We start from the raw sequence: 23,135 nt of genomic DNA on the forward strand, positions 1-23,135 counted from the left end.
ACTGACTTCCACCCACTTCCAACAACTTTTTACTGAAGCTGACAAATAAAACCATCGCAATGCAGTGAATCTAAGACAGTTGCAGTTAATAAAGACAGAAAATATGTGAGCTCATTTGAGTAAATGTTAGATTTTCTGTTAATATTGTGTAAAAACAGTAGATAAATACAGTCACGCTGCTTTAGTTTTCATGTTTTCCTGTGCTACACAGGGATTCCAGCATGCCTCAAAACCTTTAAAAAAGCTATGCACTCAACTGCCATTAACTTCAAGAGAATCAAATTACAGCAAAACAGTCAGCTCAACAAAACCCTCATGTATTAATGCATACACTTATTATGTGATCTGTGTTACACCAGTGCAAAAAAGGTCAACCTAAATTCAAATTCGATTCCCTCTTTGCTGCAGTGAAAGAGCTTTAAATAAATATTCAGCTAGTGAACATCTTAACCCCAAAAGGCACTCTGACATGAGAGAAAATCAAGCTTCTACTGACCAGCTACTTGTCTCAATTTAGAGCAAAGTAAACAAGGCTCTCACAGACAATAAGTCTGTTTAACATTCAGTGTGGTTTTTCCAGCATCACTGTTCCTGGGTTTTAGAAAGAATGCCAACATCTCACATGCTGACAGTTCACCACCAATTGATTCTTGATGTGGATCAAGTGAGATTTCAGGGACAAAGCTAGTAAGCAAGCATGTAAATATGAAGCGTAAGCAATGACTGACAGCCATAACAAAAAAGGTGTGTGAAGATAATGTCATTCATCCAGCAATTTAAACCAAAAAGGGTGTATCAATGTAAAAGCATGTGTGTGATCAATTGTGTGAGAGTTACTCTTTAAATTCAGGAGGAAGTCGCTTGAGAAATATATAGTCTAATTCTGTAGTGTAATTCTTCCAAGGTTGATAAAAACCCCGGCCCACATGCGTATGTTCATGGTGTGCACATGTGGGACACGAGAACAGCTGCCACCCTCATACATAAATCCAAGTAATGGTCTAGATCTGTGTGATTGCAGTACTCACACTTATCAAATCTCCTGCGGTGGAAGGTGGCTGAGTGGCACCATTTGCCACTGCCACTCACAGTGACCTTAAGTCTGATGAGCTGAGTGGGAAAGAATGTTACTGGCATCCTAATGAGGACTAGGTATATGTGTGTGTTTGTATGTACATTTGAGAGAAACTTCATAAACTGAGTCACCCTGTAATAGGTAGGAGGAAGGAGCCAAGGTACATATAGACCTGCAGACGGAGTTTACTTGAGATCTGCAGTGAGCCAACAGTGCTCCTCATTCATCAGAATAAATTCCAGCATCGTTATGAGGACCTCTGTTTCTTGTCTTCATTGCACAAATACACAGTGCTGCATAACCTTAATCCTGACATTTTTTTTTTTTACAGGCGACCCGTAACCAATGAACACGAGTTAAACGAGAAAAACAACCACAGTGACAATAACATTTGACACTCTTGAGATGATTTTCCTCATTCCCATTTCAACAAATTTAAGTGAATAAATCCACACAGATGCAAAATAGATATATGCTGGTACACACACACACACACACACTTGAACAGTCATTATAGTCTACATCTGCCATCACAGAGCACAAGACTGTAATTGCTGCTACCTATATTTTAAATTATCACTATATATCACACAGACACATTTCCAAAAAAATTTAATGCAAGCAGAAAACTTTTTACACTTTAAATTTTGCACCTCCTCATTGTTGAGCATCCTCTGGTGTTTGGCAGGGATATCAGTTTTCAATATAAGCTCACACTGTACTTGTTACTTCATGTTGAAAGAAAACCACCTTTTAATCGCTTGAATTTAACCACTTTTCCTTCCTGTTAAAAGCTTTAACAGAAACTCCTTTATATGTTTCTAGAAAGGAAATGCATTATATAGCATGCAGGCAGGTCAGCTGTGGCGCTACTGAGCTACGAACGCACCACCAAAAAGACAAGAAGAAGAAGAAGAAGAAGAAGAAGAAGAACAAGAACAAGAAGAAGAAGAAGAAGAAGAAGAACTTCCGGGGGTCAAAGGTAACGGTCGTATTTGAAAACATGGATCCCAACGAAGTGGACGAAGGTATCAGGTTTTTGCTATCATACGTATATAGTTTTGTGTATTAATGTTACACGGCTTACATACATGTGCAGCTATAAAGGGCATTAGTTGCCGTTTGTGTGACATTTGTCTGCCAGCTACTTTAAGCCAGCACGTGAAAAGAAGGACACTGTTACAGTTTTTGTTAGCATGTTTGTTATAGTATGGTGTCGTGGTGTTCACATCATTTAAAATATTTAATTGTCTTAAAAATTGCACCTGTAAACAAGAAAAATTCTTACCAGTGTTAACGTTAAATCTATTTTTTATTCAAGCTGAAATGACACATATTATTAGCTAACGTTAACAGCCAAGACATACTGATATTTTACATAAGAATTTTGTTATGGGTTTTGATGGAGACAGATTTTCATGCTTCTACAGATATAAAATTCCAAATATGTGGTACAGAGATATTTAATGCACCCTGTTATTTGTGTACATTTAACGATAGGTTACCCACATGAAACTTACATCCATGTGTTTCATATTGTTATAGTTTTGTTAATGACTATTGCTGGGTATCAGTTAATGAAAAGCCATACAAAGCATAAATAAAAATGTATTTACAAATCCTGTGTTTTTTAGACTGCCACAGACAGTAATGCTGGCTATAAAATGTTTTTGTTTGTGATTTTAATAAGGAAAATAAATTGTGCTTATAGTCCACTTATCTATTCGTCCCTCAGGTTTGGACTGCATATGCTTGTCCAGGTTGCATGTAATTATTTGATTATATTAGGAGTTATTTTATACAGCTGGGAAAGAATCACAAAAATTGCATGAAATATGACATTAAATAAATAATGTAAATTAAATTAAAACAGTAAATCAATTCAGTAAATTAATACTTGGCAAATAATTCCTGGCTATATCATCCCTACTGGTTTCCATTGATATTTTTTATACATGAAATTGGTATTAAATTACATTCTGTGTGACAATAAAGGTCCTAAAAAAGTGTAACTTGGTGAACCCTGCTGTTATTTTGATATGACAGGGTCCTTTATATTGTTGTTGAATTGTTTTACGGTTTCACAACTCGACACAGTTATACTCAGTATAATTCCTTTTCCTTAGAGGAATCCCCCTCCTTCAGCAAAAATAACCTTTCACAGGATCAGTTGTATTTGAATCTTCTTTACTTACAAAGTAAACAACACAACCAAGAGAGCTGTACCCTGTATTTTTTAACATTCAGGTAAAAAGCAAATTGTAATTTTTAATACTGTACTGGCTTTTTTAGCATCATCCAGCAAGATGAGTGGTGGTGGAGACTTTGCATCTGTCATGGGATTTTCTGGGTTTGGTATGTAAGGTTCCACAACCGTAGTCAGAATTCTGACATGTTTATTTTATTAATTGGTATTTTATAAATTATAAAATACCAATATGAGTTCTGAGTTCATTGTTGTTTTTTTTTCCAGGTAAGAAGGCCCGCACTTTTGACCTTGATGCCATTTTTGAACAGACACGACGCACAGCCATTGAGCGGAGTCAGCATATAATAGGTAAATTTATTATCAAGCAGCATATGTTAAGCTGTTTAGTAATCATTTGTTTGCCAGCAAGCATGTAATTGTATTTGTGGTATCCTTAGAGGAGCGAGAGAAGGAGAGTCAGATGGAGGAGGAAGGGGAGAGTTCCAAGGCAGTCAAGTTATCAGTCCACAGTCAGAGAGACAAAGCTGCAGCTGCTACTTCCAGGTCACATGGGATTTCTGAGTTTTTGTGTTTGAGTGAATATACAATTATACAGTTCAACTGTAGGATACATTTTTTGCATTGTCTGAAAATTCTATTTTATTTTCTCTTTAGAAAACAGGAGAGTGAATGCAGCAGTGACAGTAGCTCAGACTCAGAGTCAGAGCTTATTGGGCCTCCTGTACCTCCTCAACATACAGTGGAGGAGGAGGAGGAGCTTGTGGGGCCACCTCTCCCACCGGGTTACACAGGCAGCACAGCTTACAGTGATGATGATGATGATGAAGAGCAAGCACAAGATGACGACGATGATGATGATGATGTATGTCTGAAATGATCCATTTAACACAATTCATAACATGAACATTTAAAAAAATATTCACTGTAGTTCCAGGTCCTGAATCTGGTTCAATTTTTATTCTGTTAAAAACTCCCCATCTGTCGTCTTGCTCTCGCACATAGGTTTTTTGCTCTGTTCTATTCATATGTCTCAGGAAGACATGACGGCTATAAAGCATGCACAATATAAGGATAAATGGAATCCAGCCATCATTAATTGTATTACTTACCCTGCACTTTTCCTACGCTGACATGTCAAAATGTCTTCTTAAAAAGGTCTGTAAAGACACCAATTTGTGCTGTATTTTAGGTGTTTTTAAGATTTCACCACTAGATGGCAGCACAAGCAAATATAGGCTTTGATGTGAGTTACACTATAAAGGATGAGACAGCTGTCATGCTGAGTTGATGAACAGTAGTACTGTTGATTCTTTGTAATTATTTTATTTCTCAGGCTGATATTTTCCTTCCACCTAATATGTTTCGGCATATAAAATGCAGCATTACTCAAAAATGAGGTGATATATTCGTTTATGCAGTACAGTGATATATGTTGCAGCCACTGAGTGAAGTGCTCGTTCACTTTCACTAGTCAGTAATTTACAGCAGATGACTGTGATTCCTGACTTTTTTTGTCATGCAGCCAATTACACTTTAAATATCATGTGTAGTGGAATGAAATGCTACATTATAACCACACATCTGATTCACCCTTATCTTCTTTTACTGCTTCCTTTTATTCATCTCAACATTCTTCAACAGAATCCAGTGAAGAAGATTCCAGACACTCATGAGATCACTCTGCAGCATGGCACCAAGACGGTAAGAACTTCTACTTTCAGCACTTTTCAGCCAAGTTTACATAACATTGTGTTGAATTTTTGCAATAAGAGCAGCAGCAAAACTGTTTTGCTTGATTTTTTGTAACAGTGAGAAAAAGGGGTGAATTTTGTTTTGAGTTCTCTTTAAATTTAGTGATAATAATATAATTTAAAAATGAATCAGTCAGGCTTAGATTCTGTCTTTTAGTTGTATAAATAAGATGGTTGTCTCCTCAGGTGTCAGCTCTTGGCTTAGACCCTTCTGGAGCCCGTCTGGTGACTGGTGGAAGTGATTATGATGTGCGGTTCTGGGATTTTGCTGGGATGGATCAGGCTCTGCAGTCCTTCAGATCCTTGCAGCCCTGTGAATGGTGAGTCACTTTCTGAGAACATCAACACAGTTGCTTAACATTTGGTTAATTAGTTTAATACTAACATCCCGCACACTTTTTGCATATCTGTGCCAAAGTGTACACACATAAACAAACACACAATTGTTGAGCTTCATTAAGCCTCATGTTAACTCTGACATCCTTTTTTTTTTTTCATTCAACATGAGACTTTCAAAAGCAGCGGGGTCAGATATGTGGGTGTTTGTGTGTCTGCACATATTTATTCTGTGTTTCGGTAAAGCCATCATCAAAGATTAAACCCTTTTTTGGTTTTGGGAAGGAACCAGTGGGCTAAGCTGGAGCAGGCTTCCTCATATAAACAAAAATATATTCCACATTTAATATGATTACATTGTGATCCATTAACCTGTTTGGTTGGCACAAGATAAGCTTCATATAGAAAGCTGTGCTGCTGAGTTTCAACTTGTGAGCTATGCTATGTAGTGCTTCTTGCTAAAAAAAAGCATCGATGCCAGCCTCACTTTCAAGAAAAATTACATATCCATTACAATAAGTCCTATATACACATATAAAGTGCATACCTTACTATTTTTTTGTCCAATACATGTCTGCAATAACAGGTTTCATTGTGCTCATTAGCTCTGTGTTTTTCATTATGTTCTCTTATGGTTTAGTGTGTTGCTTGTTGAAGATCAAACGGACCAAATATCAGATCAACATCAGATGTTGTGTTGTTTTGTTCTTATAGCTGCATGCATCTACTGTTTGCTTTTGTTCCTGGTCCTTTGAAGGAGTAAAAACTTCTTCTCTAACAATGGTTTTGGTCCAGAAATCTAGTACAATCACAGCTTGTAAACAGACAGCAAGACACTTACCAGAACTTATCAGCACCACTGAAATGCAAAGTAAAAGTTTCTTCTTTGCGTCAGATGTTCTCTTTATGTGTGTTGCACGTGTGTTTCCCCTCAGCCATCAGATCCACTCCCTTCAGTACAGCGCCACTGGAGATGTCATCCTGGTGGTTTCTGGTAACGCACAGGCCAAGGTGTTGGACCGTGATGGCTTCAGTGTCATGGAATGTGTGAAAGGAGATCAGTACATTGTGGATATGGCCAACACCAAGGTATGCCAAAGCAGTGCTCGTATTTACAGTCCAGACTGTACATATTGGGGTGGTTACTCGTTCTTTTTTTTTCTTCTTCAGGCTCTGTGCTTCAGCACACTCAATTTAAAATGAAACAGTAGCTACTATGTTAAAGCCATTCCAGGCCTCAGCTTTAATTTGAGTAGGTTCATGTCAGTATAGAGAGAACTGTATACTGTAGCCCTTAGCCACACATTTCTTTCTATATTGATGTAAACATACTCAAAGCTGAGACCTAGCACTATAATGTAATGCCCATTATTTATTTCTGTTTGAATGTGCTGAAGCACAGTGCCTGACGTACAAAAAGGCATAACTGTTCTATTACTTACTTTCAGATTAAAAGATAAAAGTTGGGTTTTACTTTGTTGTTTTGATTCAGTTGATTATGTTAATGCTGTACTCACCCCAGTGTCATGGCTACAACTATCCGTTGAACCACGAAGTTCATCTGTAGACTGAAATAAATGTTTACAGCAGAGATTTTAAAACATTAAAATTTCACTTTTTTTCCTAAATAAGCTTAACTAATCTGGGGATTTGTTTAAAACCTGCCTGATCATCTAACTGCTCATATTTTTATTCTTTCCAGCTTCTTTTCAGTGACAATAAACTTAGTATAGTGTTGTAATTACCTATTGAAACAATGGCCAAAACTATAAAACACAGTGAATTTAATAAACTGGCATTTATCTTGAACATGTTATAGGTATGCAAGTTTTTATTTGTATAGTGACAGCAGTATGCCCAAGAGTGACTGCTAACTCTAAACACAGGCTGGATGGATGCTTTCCTCTGCTCTCTGGGTTAACTCTGCCAACTCATAATAGTAGCAAGGTGTAGCTATGAGCTGGTCTGTTTTTGTATGGAAGGATAATGGCCTATGCTGTGTGACCAGCCAGAGGCAGTATTAGGGAGAAGAACACATGCTTCCAAGGTTGTTGCGGTTGATCTCTTGCTTGTTCTTGGATCTACAAAGAAGGATGCTAATTATGTGTCCATGTTTGGCTTTTACTGTGTTTTAAAAAGCTGTGTTGGTGGTTACTAACCATCTGTGCCATCTGCAGTGCATTTAAACATGGTTAATACCACCCATATGAATGACTTGAATAAGTGAAGTCCCATTGATTGCAAGTAGTGTTTTCCTGGATGTCCTACATTCCTGTCCTGCTCAGCCCCATCTGGAGCTGATGGGAGGGTTTGGGTCAATGAAAATGTGTTTTGGCCTGCTGACAGCATCCCAGTCGATTAGTTGCGTCACATGTGATTATTAAGTCCTTGCCTCCACTCTACCTCTGTTGACAATTACTTGCCTCTTAACTCATCCAGAGAGATTTGCAGTAGGATGAGCATGCAAGTCCCCAGTTAGTTAGCTTTTTGTTATCAGGAAGCGTTCTGTTCTTGGCTCTGTTTGTCATTAACATGCTCTATTTGTGTTTAATGTCAGGGTGATTATCAGGCTGTTTCTCTTGAGTCTTTGGCAATTTGTCATCCTAAACTGTTAAGGAAGAGGAATCAGATTTGTTTATGAAGGTAGTGGCTCCTTCACCCCAATTATGAAGCTCTTATGATGGATGATTCTGTTTATTTTGATGTTATTGTACAGAGCGCAGAAACATGTGAGTTGGTCACAGCCCATTTGAGCTTTAACCTCATCAGATAGTAATTGTGCACTTTACCCATAAAATTTAACAACTTGCCAATTTGTTTTCAATCCTTTTCAGTCCTGGAACAGCAAGAGCTAGGCAGGTCTCTTTAATTGATTATTAAAGTGGAGTGTTTAAAGTATTTGACAGTGAACAGGCAGACCTCTCGTCCTTATGCCCACATACCCATTTCATTTGGTCAACTTCTGTTCAGGCAAGGCTGTGCTTTCTTGAGCTTCCTGTCAAACAGCGGTATGTCAAGTGTTCCTCTCTGACCAGGCAGTGGGGGAGGGCTCTGTCTGGGTTATCCTGCTTTGAAGTAATTTGTTTTGAGTATTTCTCTACAGGACTACCCTAGCAGAGGAAATGTTTAAAAGTTAAACTGTTAAAAGCTTGCTGTTTGAAGCTATGACACAGCCTTCTGCACTGCTTCAGAGTTCACTGACTCAGATGTAAGGCAAGGCCAATGCTGTGTATCGCACTTCGATACTTCTATGGCCTTGGTCGATATACTCCATTAACACCGAGTATCAAAAAATGTCAAGCATTGACGAGAAATGCTTTTCTACATTTTTATTTCTTGGTCGATATACTCCATTAACACTGAGTATCAAAAAATGTCAAGCATTGATGAGAAATGCTTTTCTACATTTTTATTTATTGATGTTAATGTTAACAGAACTTAAGGATGTGGTAAAGAGGAATAAAACTGAACTGTACCAAAATGTGTTCATTCATTAGACAAAACATTTGAGTAAATTACATAAAACACTGAATATAAATTAAAAGCAACAATTACATGACAGCACACAGTAGCAACATGCATGAGCAGGTACCTAATATTATTAGGAAAGCTGTGGCAGACTGTGGATTCTCACTGTTCTCATTATACTTTGTACCCCTTTACTCCACTCTCCCCAAGACTAATCTTTGAGTACCTTAACATCAGAGGGAATGAGGGACACTAGTGTCTAGTCAATACGATACGACACCACACTATAAGGTGCATTCAGATGAAGTAAAAGAATTAATAATTGCTGGGATCTTTTGCACATGTCTATGTGGACACAGGGTTGATGGTGCACCGTACTACATCATTCTGAAACTGCATCAGCATTCTGCACAAAAACCAAAGAGCACCCCTGAAATAATTTACTGGTGGCCCTTTATGTAGCAGTTTTGGCTTGAGATTTAACAATGATGAACAACAGGTGTTTTTGCACATAATTTGTGTGGAGCAATACTGTAAAATAAATCCACATCATTAGTTCCTCTTGACAACCAGCTCTTACTGGTTTTCAACTGCTACAGCTGGACCCTAAATACTAAATGAGTTTGGAAACAGTTTTAGGGTAGATGGCAACTAAATGTTCACGGTGCAGACTGGACCTACAATAAACCACATGATTCACTGAATGTGCTCAACCTCAAAACAACCGGATGCTAGAAACTGGTCAGTAACAATTTAGTGACTGTTAAATGTATATGGTTATATTTCAATTTCTGCTCTTTTCAGGGCCACACTGCTATGCTGAATTGTGGCTGCTGGCATCCCAAGATTAAAGAAGAGTTCATGACCTGCTCCAATGATGGGTGAGTTTTAAATAGCTGCTCTGAGCTGTTGTACAAAGCCTAATACAGCATAAACAGTCATGTATAATCATGTGAATTGCTGTAAAGACAAACACTTGCCAAAATGCTACTACATGTCTGGGCACAAATATTAAAATGTGTCATTACTACTAATAATTATTTAAGAACTTTGGAATGGATCTTAACAGTATCTGCTTAAATGAAATGAGAGATATGTTTATAAGTACCAGAAATACTGTACGCTGCCTCTTTTCTTTTATGACAGCACTGGCTGTTTTTAACTGTAAATAATAAATCTCACTTTTTGTGAGATTTGGTGGTTGTGGTGCCTATTTAATGATGACATTCATAGACACACCTACTGAATATCATAATTTACTTATCCATCATTTATTTGGATTCCAGTAACCTGCTCATCTAAACAGACTTTCCTTTACTCTCCTCTGCTTTGTCACCAGCAGGGACTCTTTTAGTCCAGACCATGCCTCTGGAAGGGATAGCTTGACCTCACAGCTGTGCTTTGTCACATGGCACGTTTTATTTGGGATGCTGTCCAAATGTAGCTTTTCATTTGTATGCAGTAATTTGGACCAGAGCAGTGCTGCTGGAGAGAGAAAGATGTCACATACCCATACATATTTAAAGTCTTTTTATTCTAGTTAGCACAACTTTATCAGTCAACTGCAAAAGTTGTAAGCCTCTGCTTTATGCATAGGTGTGTGCAAATATTTGTGACTGAAGATGTGTGTCTTTGAATGAGATCACAGTGATGAGTCTAAGTGACTGTGACAGGCAGCAGTGCAGAAACCAAGGGCTATCATCATTAAGTGGAAACAATGGCACTACTTTGTGGGCAGGCCACAGCCCAGTGTTTACGAGTATTACTGCTCTCCCAGATGTGGCGGTTGGTTTATTTTGCTCTTACAGAGGCTCTGGAAATCATCCTCTGGCACGTTAACACCGGGTGTCGGCCCTGGCCAGCTCACAGGAGAATAGTGAGCGTACAGGGAGCCATTCACAAGCAGAGCAGCTGCATGTGAGGTGGTTTCACAGTAGCAGCTCAGCGTAGCAGCCCGCATCTCAGAGATGGGAAGAGTCGGTGATGAAGAGAGGAAGGCATTGCCTGTAGTTATAGTTGGAAGAGGTCAATCTAACCTTTGTTCTCCCATAGTGCTCTGTTACTTATCATGTTGGCAATGTGTAGTGCAGCGCAGGGGTTACCGTTGATTGTGCTTTACTTTCTTGGTGCTTCTACTGCCCCTCAGTTGTCTCACTTGTTGATTCAAAAGTCTTACTTATATCTCCAGTGAATTTCAGCAGTTTTTTTTAAGCATCGTCAGCATTCAAGATTTTACTATGCATGTATTTTTAGAGCATACCTGCTGTGTTTGCATGTTCAGCTAGACAAAAGGCAGCCAGGTATTTGCTGATCATCCAGATATGTGGGGGGTTTGCATTTTACTAAGCAGATTTATTCTTGAAAATTGGAACTAGGGCTATCTGTATTTATTTCTTTCTAAAACTTTTTTATGGCCTGAATTGCTACTGTCCCTTACTAGGTGGACCTTTGGGGTTGTGGGGACAATGTGCAACCTGAGGATACTGTAGGCTTTCAGTCCACATGAATTAGTCACTTCCTATAGAAGGATCATCAATCAATGTATTGTTCTTTCTTTCCCCTAACCACCATCTCATGTATGCTGCTCTGTCTACTTTCATGCCATCGTTTGCATAAGTATGACCTCCACACAAGCTAGGCAGCGTTAGTGGGCCCCTTGTGACTACACCAGCTGTTGGCCAATAGTACCAGTGGGTCCCTGCTACTGGCTGTGTCTGCTTAAACATCAGACCAACACCTAGATTTCCACAGGTCTTTCTTCCTGTGTCAGCCTAGTTAGAGTCTTTTGTTGTGTTTATTTGAATAGGTTATTAAGCATGGTCACTGGACCGCCCAGCTCCTTAATTAAAGGTCCTCTCAGTTGTATGGAATCTCATTCATGAGAACTGCCCCCCCTTCTCCTTGAATGATTTTATTAACTCAGACTTTTTTTTCTCTGAGTGGAAGTGGATGAGAGGGATGCACTGATAAAGTAGTTTAATAAAGCAGCAGCAGGGTGGTAGTGATTGTCCCAGTACACTGAGGGTTGAAAGGGACTTGGGGAACTATGCAACTCAAGTTGGTCAGTGAAAAGCATTTCTGCTCAGACTTGTGTAAATGTGTCAGCTTTTCACAGTTTTCATTCGTTTCATTTTAGATTTTGTACGATTGTATGTTTTCCAAAATTATTCAGGTTTGATCCAACAAGGCCAAATGCGTATTAAGCATAGAGCCCATTCAGCTAAGTCTTTGCTGAAAGACTGAGCACCTGTTTGAAAACCACAGATTTATTTCTCAGAAAGTGAAGGCAGTACGTGCTGGGTCTGTTCCCGGTGGAGCCAGTTCTTTGGCAGGACTGAACTTGAAGTAAACTAAAAATATGGCTGAGACTTTGTTGTTAGTATATTTTGAGACTTGTAGTCCTTTCTAAAGGACAAAATGTTAAACAGTAATACTTAAAAATCAAGTGAATGAGGTCAATTAAAAGTAATCAGACTTTACTGTCTAGTAGTGTCAAAAACTGTAACACTGTGGAAAACTTTATGTGGTGTTATAGTGGCCCAGGAGTACGATCAAAAATTCATGTTATGCTCTTTTTGTGACTGAAATTTCAGCCAGTGGAGCAGAAGATAGGACAAACTGCGACTTTCTAATTGGGCCCACATGTTACTTCTGTTCGGTCTGGAGACACACTTGCACATGTACACACACTAATACACACAATTTGAAGAATGTTTCCAGGAGGTTTGAATACCAGGGATTCCCTTCGTGCTGGCCAGGGCTGCAGCTGGACTTGGACGTGTAGTTGTGTTCAAGGAGACCCAGAGGACAATATAGCAGTTCCTTTTACCGCTGAGGAACAAAGTGTATGTCTTTATTGTGGTCTCCAAACAAAATGTGTCACATTCAGGAATTATCATTGGAGAGTATTCACAAAAATCCATAGTCACACAAAGCAGATTCATGACCTGCTGTTTCGATGAATCGTTGTAGTCAGTGATGCTTTGTTGCGCTGTAGTAGCCAGCATTTGTGCTCAAAGTGTTCTTTATAGCTTTGTGTACATTTGTATAAGTCCTAGCATACTGATCTTGTCATCTAAGTAGGTCAGCTATTTTCAGTGCTGTCAGCCAAATGTTTGGTGATAGCTTACTTTAGATTTTTTGAGGAACAGAAGCATTACTGCTGGCCAACTAAGTGAAATCTGCATGACCAAACAGGGATGAAGAGTGAGGACAGACACTGCAAAGTGTGTGTGAGCATGTTGGGGCAATTCACACAGTTTGATACATCTGGTTCATCCACAGTCCAGCTCGTCTCCAAACGTTTCCTGCCTTACTATGCACTTGTTCCATATCCTGGCCAAGGACACACATACCATACCATACCTTACCTTTAAGGAGTCATGTATCCTTCTTTGAAGAAAATTTATTTTACAGTCATAGCTGAAATTTTGAGTGACAGTATCTTCTGGCTCTGTTGTGTTTGAATACAGTATGTGATTGTTATTTTACAGAACCGATTATCAGGATACGTCCTTATGAGGAGGAAAGTACCTTATCAACCAGATTGCTTGATTTAAATCTGAAGTGCTGTCTTTGCTTCTTGTAGTCCTTGAGTCAGGCATTTTGTACACGTGGTCTCCCCTGCACTGCTATAAGGCCTTTTTAGGATGATCTTGTAACCTGAAACCACACTAATGATGTTGTGAATTTGCTTGAACCAGCATCTCATCTCCTAATCCGCCTTTCTCATAACAGAGCCCCAGTTAATCAGTCAATGGGCCATCAGGCACAGTCCCCATCACCAGTGTTTGACCAGTAGACAACCTTATACAGAATGTACACCTTTCTTTTCACTCTTCCTTATCTCGTCATCTGGGAAACTGATCCTAGCATCTATCACCCCCACCGGGTCTATAACCTGATGGACAGATAAAATCTGGGGCCAGGGGAGTTGTCACTCTTTAGTTGATGTGTGAATGACTATGCTACTTGTAAAGCGCACATGCATGACTGACAATGTATGGGCCTCATTTTATTACATTCACCCCTCTGCCTGTGAAGCGTTTGTTAGGGAAAAGGGGGCTGCTGATTGAAGGGAAAACAGACTTGAACAGAAGAGGAAAGGGCAAAGGTACTGTCCTTGAATGTTTTTGGTGTTTGTTTTTTTTCATAGCACATATTAATATTTTGGCATCTAATATTCTTTCATTGCTATTGCCTTTACAAAACAACCACCTTCCCTGTTTAAACAAGGTTTGAACCCCCAGATATTTTTCTCAGAATTTTAATTAGGTTAACAATTTTAGAACACCATTTTAGAGCTGACAACTTCCCCTTCCCTGCTCTGCTCTGTCTTCTCTGACAGGTGACGGTGTGCAGTTTTTGTCCTGTGTTCATGGTTGGCTCAACACTGGTGGGCTCCAACCTCTGCTCTATTCGCCTGACAGCCCGCAGTGCCATGTTTTGGAAAGAGCCCTTATGATAAATAGCATTCCAAGTTTTGTGTGCTACGCAAAAGGTTATGTTATCTTTATTGGCTTGACAGACGCCTGCAGGCTTCTATAAACAAAATAGAGATGTCTCTGTGAGGCAGCAGGTGGACTAATTTGTCATCTAGTCCATGGCTATCACTCTCTTTCACTCTCACACACACACAGCCCCCAGACTCTTTTATATATGTGGCTTTTGCACCTTTTTTCCAGCAAGGGATTTTTAAAAAAATTCACCATCAGCTTCGTTTTGTGTGCGTTTAAACAGAACTATGCATCAAACAGAGTTTTATTTGACTCTTGGCAGTTCTCACTCAAACCATATGTCTTCAGCTGGCATTTGTTTCATGTTGTTGCACTTATCCAAACACAGTTGAGTGTGTGTCTGTGACTGTGTAGCCGACCATGGAGGAATCCTTGCGTGGCTGTTAGTAGCAGCCCTGTCTGTGTGTTTATACTCTTCTGCTGACCTCATGACCCAGAGGTCACGATCCTCCTCCTAAAGCAAGCAGTGGGTCACAGACATATTTGAACACACTGTGTGGCATGAGTGTTGGTGTGGGTATGTGAGAAGTTGGCTAAACATTTCTGTGTCAAGTCACATCCTTTAATAAATACTGTGGAGCTTTATGTCTCTCTTAAAGGCTTGTAGAACTCTTAGGCAGTGCAGTTTGTCCTTTTTGTTATCATTTGTGTCTTATTTTGGTCTGCTCGTACATTTTCCCCTTTCTCTTCATATGTTAAAAAAAAAAAAAACTGCAGCTTCTGTTCACTGTTTTTCTGATGATTGCACAGACCCCAGAAGCTTAAAGAACTAGGTGAATGAAAAGATAAGTGATGCTACATTACATGTTAAGATGTTTTTTGCACCATCCTTTCCTTGGACATCCTCCACACAGTGAGCCTCACCTATAGGGTCAATGGGGAGATGTTCTACCTTGTTTTAACCTAAGCAACTTGTTCTCACATCATTGTCTACTACTGAAAAATGCTTGGACCAGCCTACATAATCTGCTTGTGCCAGAGATTTCAGCATCAGCATCAGCTTTATTGGCCAGGTGTGTCAGGCACACGAGGAATTTGTCTCTGGTACAGTGCTTCTCAATGTGTACATGCATATCAACAAGCAAAGGAGGGAAGGGACCAATTTATTTTTTCTTATTATTATTCTACATGATAGTTCACACTACGCATGTCAGTTGTTTCATTGATGATTGATAGAAGCTGTACTGTAGGACTATCTCTTTATTTTCAGTCTTTATATGTACGTGTGTGTACTGTAAATACAGCATTTTACTGGCTTGATGTCAGAATTGTGTGATGTGTGATATATAAACCTGTAGCCGTCAGGAAATTATTATGCCCACATCCCTTGACTTTTTTTCAGTGAAAGCCCTTTTTGCACATAGTTCTCCTCCTTTGTGGTCCAGGTTGTGTAATGTCTTCAGTGGGTATAGGAAAGAAAATCAGGATTTCACAGACACTTCAGACATGCCTCTGAGACTGAGCTACTGTTTTGCTGTTTGCTAACCCCATCACCCCAGAACACGTAGCTGCCTAACTTTACATTGATGAGAATGACTCGGGTACTTGTTTCTCTGTATGATTTTGATTTACTATGGTGGTGGATGGTGTTAATGACCAGATGTGTTTTGGGGTACAGATATTTTATGATTCACGAGAGTTTGGTGAGGATAAATTAAAATTCTCTGTCTGCCTACAGCACTGTGCGCACTTGGGACCTGAACTCGGAGAAGAAGCACAAGTCTGTTTTCAAACCCCGCTCTCTCCAGGGGAAGAAGGTCATTCCCACATGCTGCACCTACAGCCGAGATGGGAAGCTCATTGCAGCAGGCTGCCAAGATGGTACCATCCAGATCTGGGACAGAAACCTCAGTGTGAGTCTTAAAACACATATATACCAAACACCACAATGTGCACTGGATTGTAAACACAGGATGTCTGTTTTTCTGTGGTACAGAGTCATAAGACTCAAGTCATCCAGTCACAGGCCAGAGAAGTCAAAGTTCAAGAAGTCACTAATACGACCAGAAATCAAATGTCTGGCTTTAAAATACATACATGTATGTCCAGACAGGCAGTAGTTGGCCTGTCTGGCCTGTGTTGACCTGGTTATCACACTAACCAGGTACATTGGTACAGTGGTGCATTGAGCTAAGTGCTAATCAGCTTTCCGACAAATGGCAATGCTGACACGCTGATGTTAATAATGGTATTTTCTATGTTCTCAATCCTAGTTTAGCTTGTTAGCATGCCAGCATTTGCTAATTAGTGCTACTGTAGCAGAGGCTGAAGGGAGTGTTATTAATGCTGTAGGTATTTGGTCATAATACAGAGTGTTGGATTAATTCAGTTTGTTATGTGTGAGTTGTATGAAAGTGCCTCGGAGGCCCAGTCACAATTTCACTCTGTAGATTTTCCACTATTAGACAATTAAGTGATTAAAGTGTTCCATTCAATTCTTCAAGATTAAGATAACTGAGGTAATAGTTGATCTTGGCTCCTGAGAAGCATTGCTTTCACTTATTTGGCTGTTTTCAATTGCGCTGTTGGGGGGAAAAAATCATCACTGGAGGCTAAAATGATAAAAATGATTTCCATTCAGGGTTGGAGAACCTTCTCCATCCTTCATCGTTGGTGCAGTTGAATGTTGTTTCACCATTGCTTATTCTTTAACCCCTACCTGCCTGTCTACCTCTTGATGACTCTACGACGGACACCTCTCTGGTCAAGGTCTGGGCAGAAAAAGGACACAACCTGCTGTTATTTCCTGTTGATCAGTGACAGAGCAGGTTTGCCAGTTTATTGCTCCCTTGTTTTTTCACACAATAGACTCGGCGCCATATCACAGATAGGAAGAGGAAAAAAGTTGGGGTGGGGCATTTTTATTGAAGAGGGGGCTTAGGGGCCCTGCAGCACTCATAATTCAGTATTTTCAAAGGAGAAATATTGCAGGCACCATTCCAGTGTGGTATTGTTTTTCATTATGGCTAGCTCTTCTGAAAGTTATTCATTTGGGAGTCCTAAAACACTATAGACCCACGTTTTAAATGGAAAATAAAACTGTTGGAGGGCGGGTATGAGTCCATTTTCATGGAGAATAAAAAAATTGTTTTTCTGTTCTCAGCGTTTTGGCACACATGTACTGTAATTCTTTTATTCTACTGTAGTTCATACCGTTTCATCTGTCCAGCCCCATATGTGTATAAGGTTGAATGGTTCTGTTATTTCATACAAGAATAGCAACAATGACAATTAGGCTGTAGGCAGTCAGTTGGAACAGCTTGAATGGACAGAGGGGCTTATCCAGATTAGTCAAATGAGAAGTAGGCTACATGATAATTACTCCAATAGTCAACTTCAGAGTCACAGGACACACGAATAATGTAGTTAAATGCGGGTATTTGTTTTCCCTGTAACTACTTTCCTATTGAAAGTGCCTGTACGTCCATGTGCCCGTGTTGTATAGAGTCTCACCTCTCATCCACTCAAGCATTGTCTACCCCTGTGCTGCTTGTGGGAGCACACTGTGAGTGATTGGGCTAAAGCTCTCAAAATTTATTACCCCTTCTTCTCCAAACTAAATATTTACCATGCATCCCATAGCAGCTTACAATAGTCATGTCTGTTGCGTGACGACTGGAGCCTGTTCTGTCTGAATGGCTCAAGAATCTTAGTTGGTGCCCTCTGCCCTAATCAGCAACCTGTGCTGCAGACTTGAATTCAGCCACAAGCCTAAAAAAGGAGTTGACCTCCTGATGCTTGTATTGCTGCACCCTCCCCGACTCAAATGAAGCCAGTCTCCTTTTGTATTGCCACTATTACTCATAGCTGTAATATGCAGGCAGATCAATCACGATCAATCATGTGCAGGACCTTGATCTAGAGCTCAACCTGAAGAGAAACTATTGAGGATGACACCTTGTGCTCTTGAACCCTGACATGAGTTGATTGATCCTATGATGGGAGTCAAGTAGGTCTCTTTTAGTGGACTGCCCCAGAGAATGATTGCATGCTCACTGTCTTACCAGAGGGGTCGGTGCCAGAATTTTAAGACTGCATTAAAATGGTTGCCAGGTAATGTACCCGCTATGAGAGCCGGCCCTTGTTCCAAAACATTACTGCAGAGACCTAAAAAATGTTATGATGTCATTGGTAGGCTTAGATATTCCCAGACTTCAAAGTGGGACCTCAGAAGTGGTGGTTTTGATAAACTTCACAGTAGAGAGTGTTATTATATGATGACATGGCATACTTACTCATGCTTTAGGCATATACTAGCTTCGATACTGCAACCTCTCCTTAATTGTGAGGGGAAACCAGAGATCCAGAGCTGAATATTGATGTCTGGCAAGTTTTTCCTTCATGTTTTGATCCTTGATGATTGTTTCTTTCAGCCCATCTTGTTTTTATAAAACAAATTAAAATGCTAGAATTCTTCTACTCATCACCTTGTTTTTGTTCTAGTGACACACAGTTTGTCACGTAAATAAAATGACCAGCAGCACATCATTTACACTCACCAGTCTCAGTACACTATTAATACACACTATTATTGTAGTGCTATTTATTATTATTATTATTATTATTATTATTATTATTAACACACTATTAATGCACAGTATCGCTTCTGGTTATAAAAGATAAAAACAGACAATCACAGAAGAATTTAAAGTCCAATCACAATGTCAGAGTACGTGCACAGCCCTCATCATGAACCTGTCTTCACAGAAGCAACTGAAGTGCAATGAAACTGGACCACCAGTTTACCCAAAGAGAGCCATTTATAAACATTTATACCAGATTTCAGTCTCGCAGGGTTCTTTTGTGATTTGCTTTCTCTCAACGCTATACAGTTTGATTATCTCTCACTACAACCTTTTTACATGTGGAGTCAATAAATGACTTTGAAGAGAAACTTTTCATAAAAGTGCTACAGCTTTTGGTGTCATACCATGTTTTAACCCTGAACAAAGACTTTGAAATGACAAAATGAACAAAATGATCTATCTGTCAATCACAGTGTGTAGCTGTGACATAGAAGAAGGCAGTTATTTTAGTGTTGCCCACTGTTGGATTATCTGGACACTCGCTCGTGCACACGGCTTCAACCATCACCACTTGATGATTTCCATGAAAGATCATAGCAGCTGTTCAGGACTGCGGTTTGGCCACTTGATCCTCAGAGGTCAGAATGAGATGTTACAACTGACTGCACACTGGACATCATAAACTCTTTCAGGTGTGGAAGTAGGAGAAATGCACAGCCCTGTAGTATTTATATAATGATACTCAGATAACGTCATTAGGAACAGTTGGTTCTGTGGTAGATTGTTATTATAGTCTGCTGAGAATGAAACCCAATACTGCCCCATCAGCTGTTTATCAGCTTCTGCTGCCAAAGTGTGTGTGGAGGTGGATTAGATTAGAGTGCACATGCATGCATGTATGTGTGCACAATCTTATATGTAGTGGTATTAATGCAAATTTCTGTAAAGGAAGTACTTGCGTTGACTTGCTGACAGTTTAGCTAGATACACGTTGGCCAGAGCGAAGGGCATAACTTCCAGAGGATGTCACAAGACGTGAGAGAAATTTCAAACAGTGTATAAGAATCCAGTTTCATAAACCGGGTTTGTAGATTATCACAGCAACACCATGGCATCTACCAATGCCAGCCAACATCATGATAGTAAATAAACACTCCGGCTTTCACAACAGCAGTAAATGATCTAGAAGTAGCTGAAGTGGGAGTATGTTTATTGTAAACAGCTAGAATAACCACAAGCGACCTATTTAAGGCACTCCTTTTACAGCTTCGTAGTCAAGTGATGATTAAATTACATAAATCGCCACTTATTGACCATCCTGTTTATTTGGTATTTTATTAGAAATTAAAGATCTTGCCTGCTTTGCCCCCCTCCCCTCCTCCTCCAGTCTTTTTCTTAAATTAGGTGTTTGTGAACAGGATATGCAGGAAAAATTTTACTTCAGTGCGGGCAAAACAGACAGGAGGACGACATAGCACAATAGCTTACAACCTAAAAGGGGTTGCGACACAGCACATGCTAACAACAGGTGGTGTTAATCTTAGAAAAACATCTGATGAAAAGACTAAAAAAAACTGGAATGGTTCATCGTGGGTTGAATAAGAGCTCATAACTTTTTTCTTTTTTCTTTTTTTTTTTAATTAGGTGACCTGAAGAAACCTGAACAAGTTATTTTAGAAATAAAAAATCAAGCCTGGACAGTCTCTCTGAAGTTATGTTTATGTAAGCAGATTTTATTGCCTTCTCTCTGAAGTATATTTATGGTGTAATATCCACATTAGGTGCTATACAGTACTCACCTTGCAACCTCACACTTCTCAGGCACATTGTCCTGCAGATTGTCGAAACTAGCCTGGACTAGCTTCTCTACTAGATCCATTTTATATGACGTGCCTTCATCCGAGAGCCCATAAGCCAAGATAATTACCAGAAAATGGTTCATCAGCATACCCTCCTGTTCATAGCCTGTGGACCCCACCCAACCAGCCTACCACACATAGAGGTCTCCACAGTTATATGAATGCAAATTTTGTGTTTGTGTTTGTTGTCCATGTGCACATGGCACAGCAATAGCAGTGGTCAGTGCGATTGCGTGGAGCTCCTAGTGTCTTTGTTTTAGGCTGGTAAAAGAATTTTTTTTTTTTAAGTAGTCAGTTCTCAAAGCTCAGTCACAGTGCAGTAGTGTGTGTTTTACTGGGTTTAAGCCTTACACATTATTATTCAGCTGCTACTTATTACATCTAAGATGGTGTGTGGCCTAAGTATTCCACACCTGCTATAAGATTAGGAATTGTAGTTTTTTTAAATAAATTGACCTCCTGACTTTCACAACCAAGTCCATTTTAGTGCAGCAAAAAAGGTAGATAATCCTAGATTGAAAATGAAGGAAATAGAATTGAGTCCAAGGTAATCTATGATGAAGAAAAGGAGAAAATTATCCCTGGAGAGACGCAGAGACGAAGTGGCCAAGACGTAAAAAAGTGGAATCCATCTTATCAGCAGTTCAAGGTAGCAGTGTTATCTGTCTTTCCCAAGTTAGTAACTTCGCTCCATTTACTCTGGAAGTGAAGTATGTCCTCGTTTCCTTCTTCTATCATGAAGACATGTGACTCATTCACCTTGCGCTCTCTCCTGCTCTTTTTGCCAGCATTTCTCTGTATTCCTTTATCTTATCTGTCTTTCGCACACACTGCTCACTTTAAATTCCTTAGCCACCACTCTTGGTCAAAAGCCTATATTGCAGCAATTCCCTTTTCCCTGATATATTTGCATTTCGTTTAGAATTTATGAAAATGTAGCCGTATAAACCAAGGTTATGTTTGTTTGAGTGTTAGCAAGCTTTCTTCCCAGACTGTTGCTTCACCAGGGTCTAGTAATGATCAGTCTCTCTAATCTGGCTCTGCTCAGTCCAGGTCAAAGTAAGACACTGTGGAGTAAATGTGAGAGGCAGCAGAGAGACGACACAGGCAACACTTAGTTGATTAGTTGACCAACAGAAAATTAATCACTAACAAGTCTGATAATCAGTTAATCACTGAAGTAATTTATCAAACAAAAAACAAAGCTGGCTTCAGCTTCTCAAATACCTTGACGTTCTTGACTGGCTGGACCACAAAATTAATTTAAAGATGTTACCATGGAAACTGTGATGAACTAAATGATTCATTGATTAATTGGAAAATGATCAGATTAAATGACAATGAAAATAATAATTAGTTGCAGCCCTAATTGTAAAAAATTAAGTAGTTTATATACAGATTTAAGGTTAGCTAATTTTAGCATCATTACAGTTAGTTATTTATTTATTCGTTTATTCGGTTATCTCCTTTTTCACTGCTATTCACTTTCCACGTTTTGAGTGGCCCCGTTCTGTTACACAGCTTTACTTCTCCTCCTTTGTGTGTGAGAGAAAGACAGAAAATTATCTGTGTGTGTGTGTGTCTGGGCTGTTGAGCTTGGCTATTTCCAGTCTTAAGCTATACACTTGGCACACACTTTCTCTGTACTACAGTAGTGCACTGAGGAAGTACACTAAATGGGGCAGGCCATTTTGGAAACAGCTGTTTAGACAACAAGTTAAAATGCTATAGTTTGCAGAAGATACACGGCTGTAGTGGCTGAGATCAGTTAAGAATATTTTTGGATCATTTTTGAATTCGACATAGGGGAATTTTTCATTGTTTCCAAATATCCCTAAAATGCCACCAACCCCTCTTAAGATATCCTTATGTGGTTTGAAATGCAGGAGTGAAGTTTCATTCCCTTTAGCTTTTGTAATCATTCTGTCCTCACCTCTATACAGTGACCCTCCACTGAAATATCACTTAGCCTACTAGGTTTTCAGTGACACATGCTGATCATCTCAGCCAAGCTGAGTAAGATCACATTCTCATATACAGCTACATGCCCAGGACATGGTCTCAAGGGCAGAATTACTGTACTGTATATGCATGATTTGACTGATGAGGACCTTGATGGTGGAAACACTGACTCCTTAAATACTTAGAATTTTGTAATATTCACTGTTTGGACTCCCACTCTTCACCATTGCATGCTTTTATGTCCTATACCCAGCTGGGGTGTAATCTGCAGCTAAGAATTATTTTTATGTCGATTGTTACTGATTATTTTCTTGTTGAATCAGTTCATTGTTTAGTTTATAAAATGTCAGAAAAGTTTGAGTAAAGCTCATCACAAATTCCTCAAACCAATGGCAGTGTCTTAAAACCCAAAGATATTTAGTTTACCATCAAA

General features: G+C 39.4%; 1 protein-coding gene across 2 annotated transcripts in view; it reads left to right on the top strand.

Annotated features, from left to right (window-relative positions):
* The first annotated feature begins 2,006 nt into the window (after nt 1-2,006).
* Nucleotides 2,007-23,135, top strand: part of wdr70 (WD repeat domain 70) — a 35,919-nt gene continuing 14,790 nt past the window's right edge. Inside the window, exons 1-10 of one of the 2 annotated variants that reach the window (XM_020618643.1) lie at nt 2,007-2,103; nt 3,368-3,430; nt 3,549-3,632; nt 3,722-3,827; nt 3,939-4,146; nt 4,926-4,985; nt 5,222-5,355; nt 6,307-6,460; nt 9,644-9,720; nt 16,034-16,208. In XM_020618643.1, coding sequence (XP_020474299.1) covers nt 2,079-2,103; nt 3,368-3,430; nt 3,549-3,632; nt 3,722-3,827; nt 3,939-4,146; nt 4,926-4,985; nt 5,222-5,355; nt 6,307-6,460; nt 9,644-9,720; nt 16,034-16,208 — 1,086 coding nt within the window. In that variant the 5' untranslated portion in view covers nt 2,007-2,078. The remainder of the gene's footprint in view (nt 2,104-3,367; nt 3,431-3,548; nt 3,633-3,721; nt 3,828-3,938; nt 4,147-4,925; nt 4,986-5,221; nt 5,356-6,306; nt 6,461-9,643; nt 9,721-16,033; nt 16,209-23,135) is intronic. The other variant, XM_020618644.1, reaches the window with a different exon arrangement.

The sequence above is a fragment of the Monopterus albus genome, unplaced genomic scaffold, assembly GCF_001952655.1.
Source record: "Monopterus albus unplaced genomic scaffold, M_albus_1.0 scaffold208.1, whole genome shotgun sequence".
Classification (NCBI taxonomy): domain Eukaryota; kingdom Metazoa; phylum Chordata; class Actinopteri; order Synbranchiformes; family Synbranchidae; genus Monopterus; species Monopterus albus.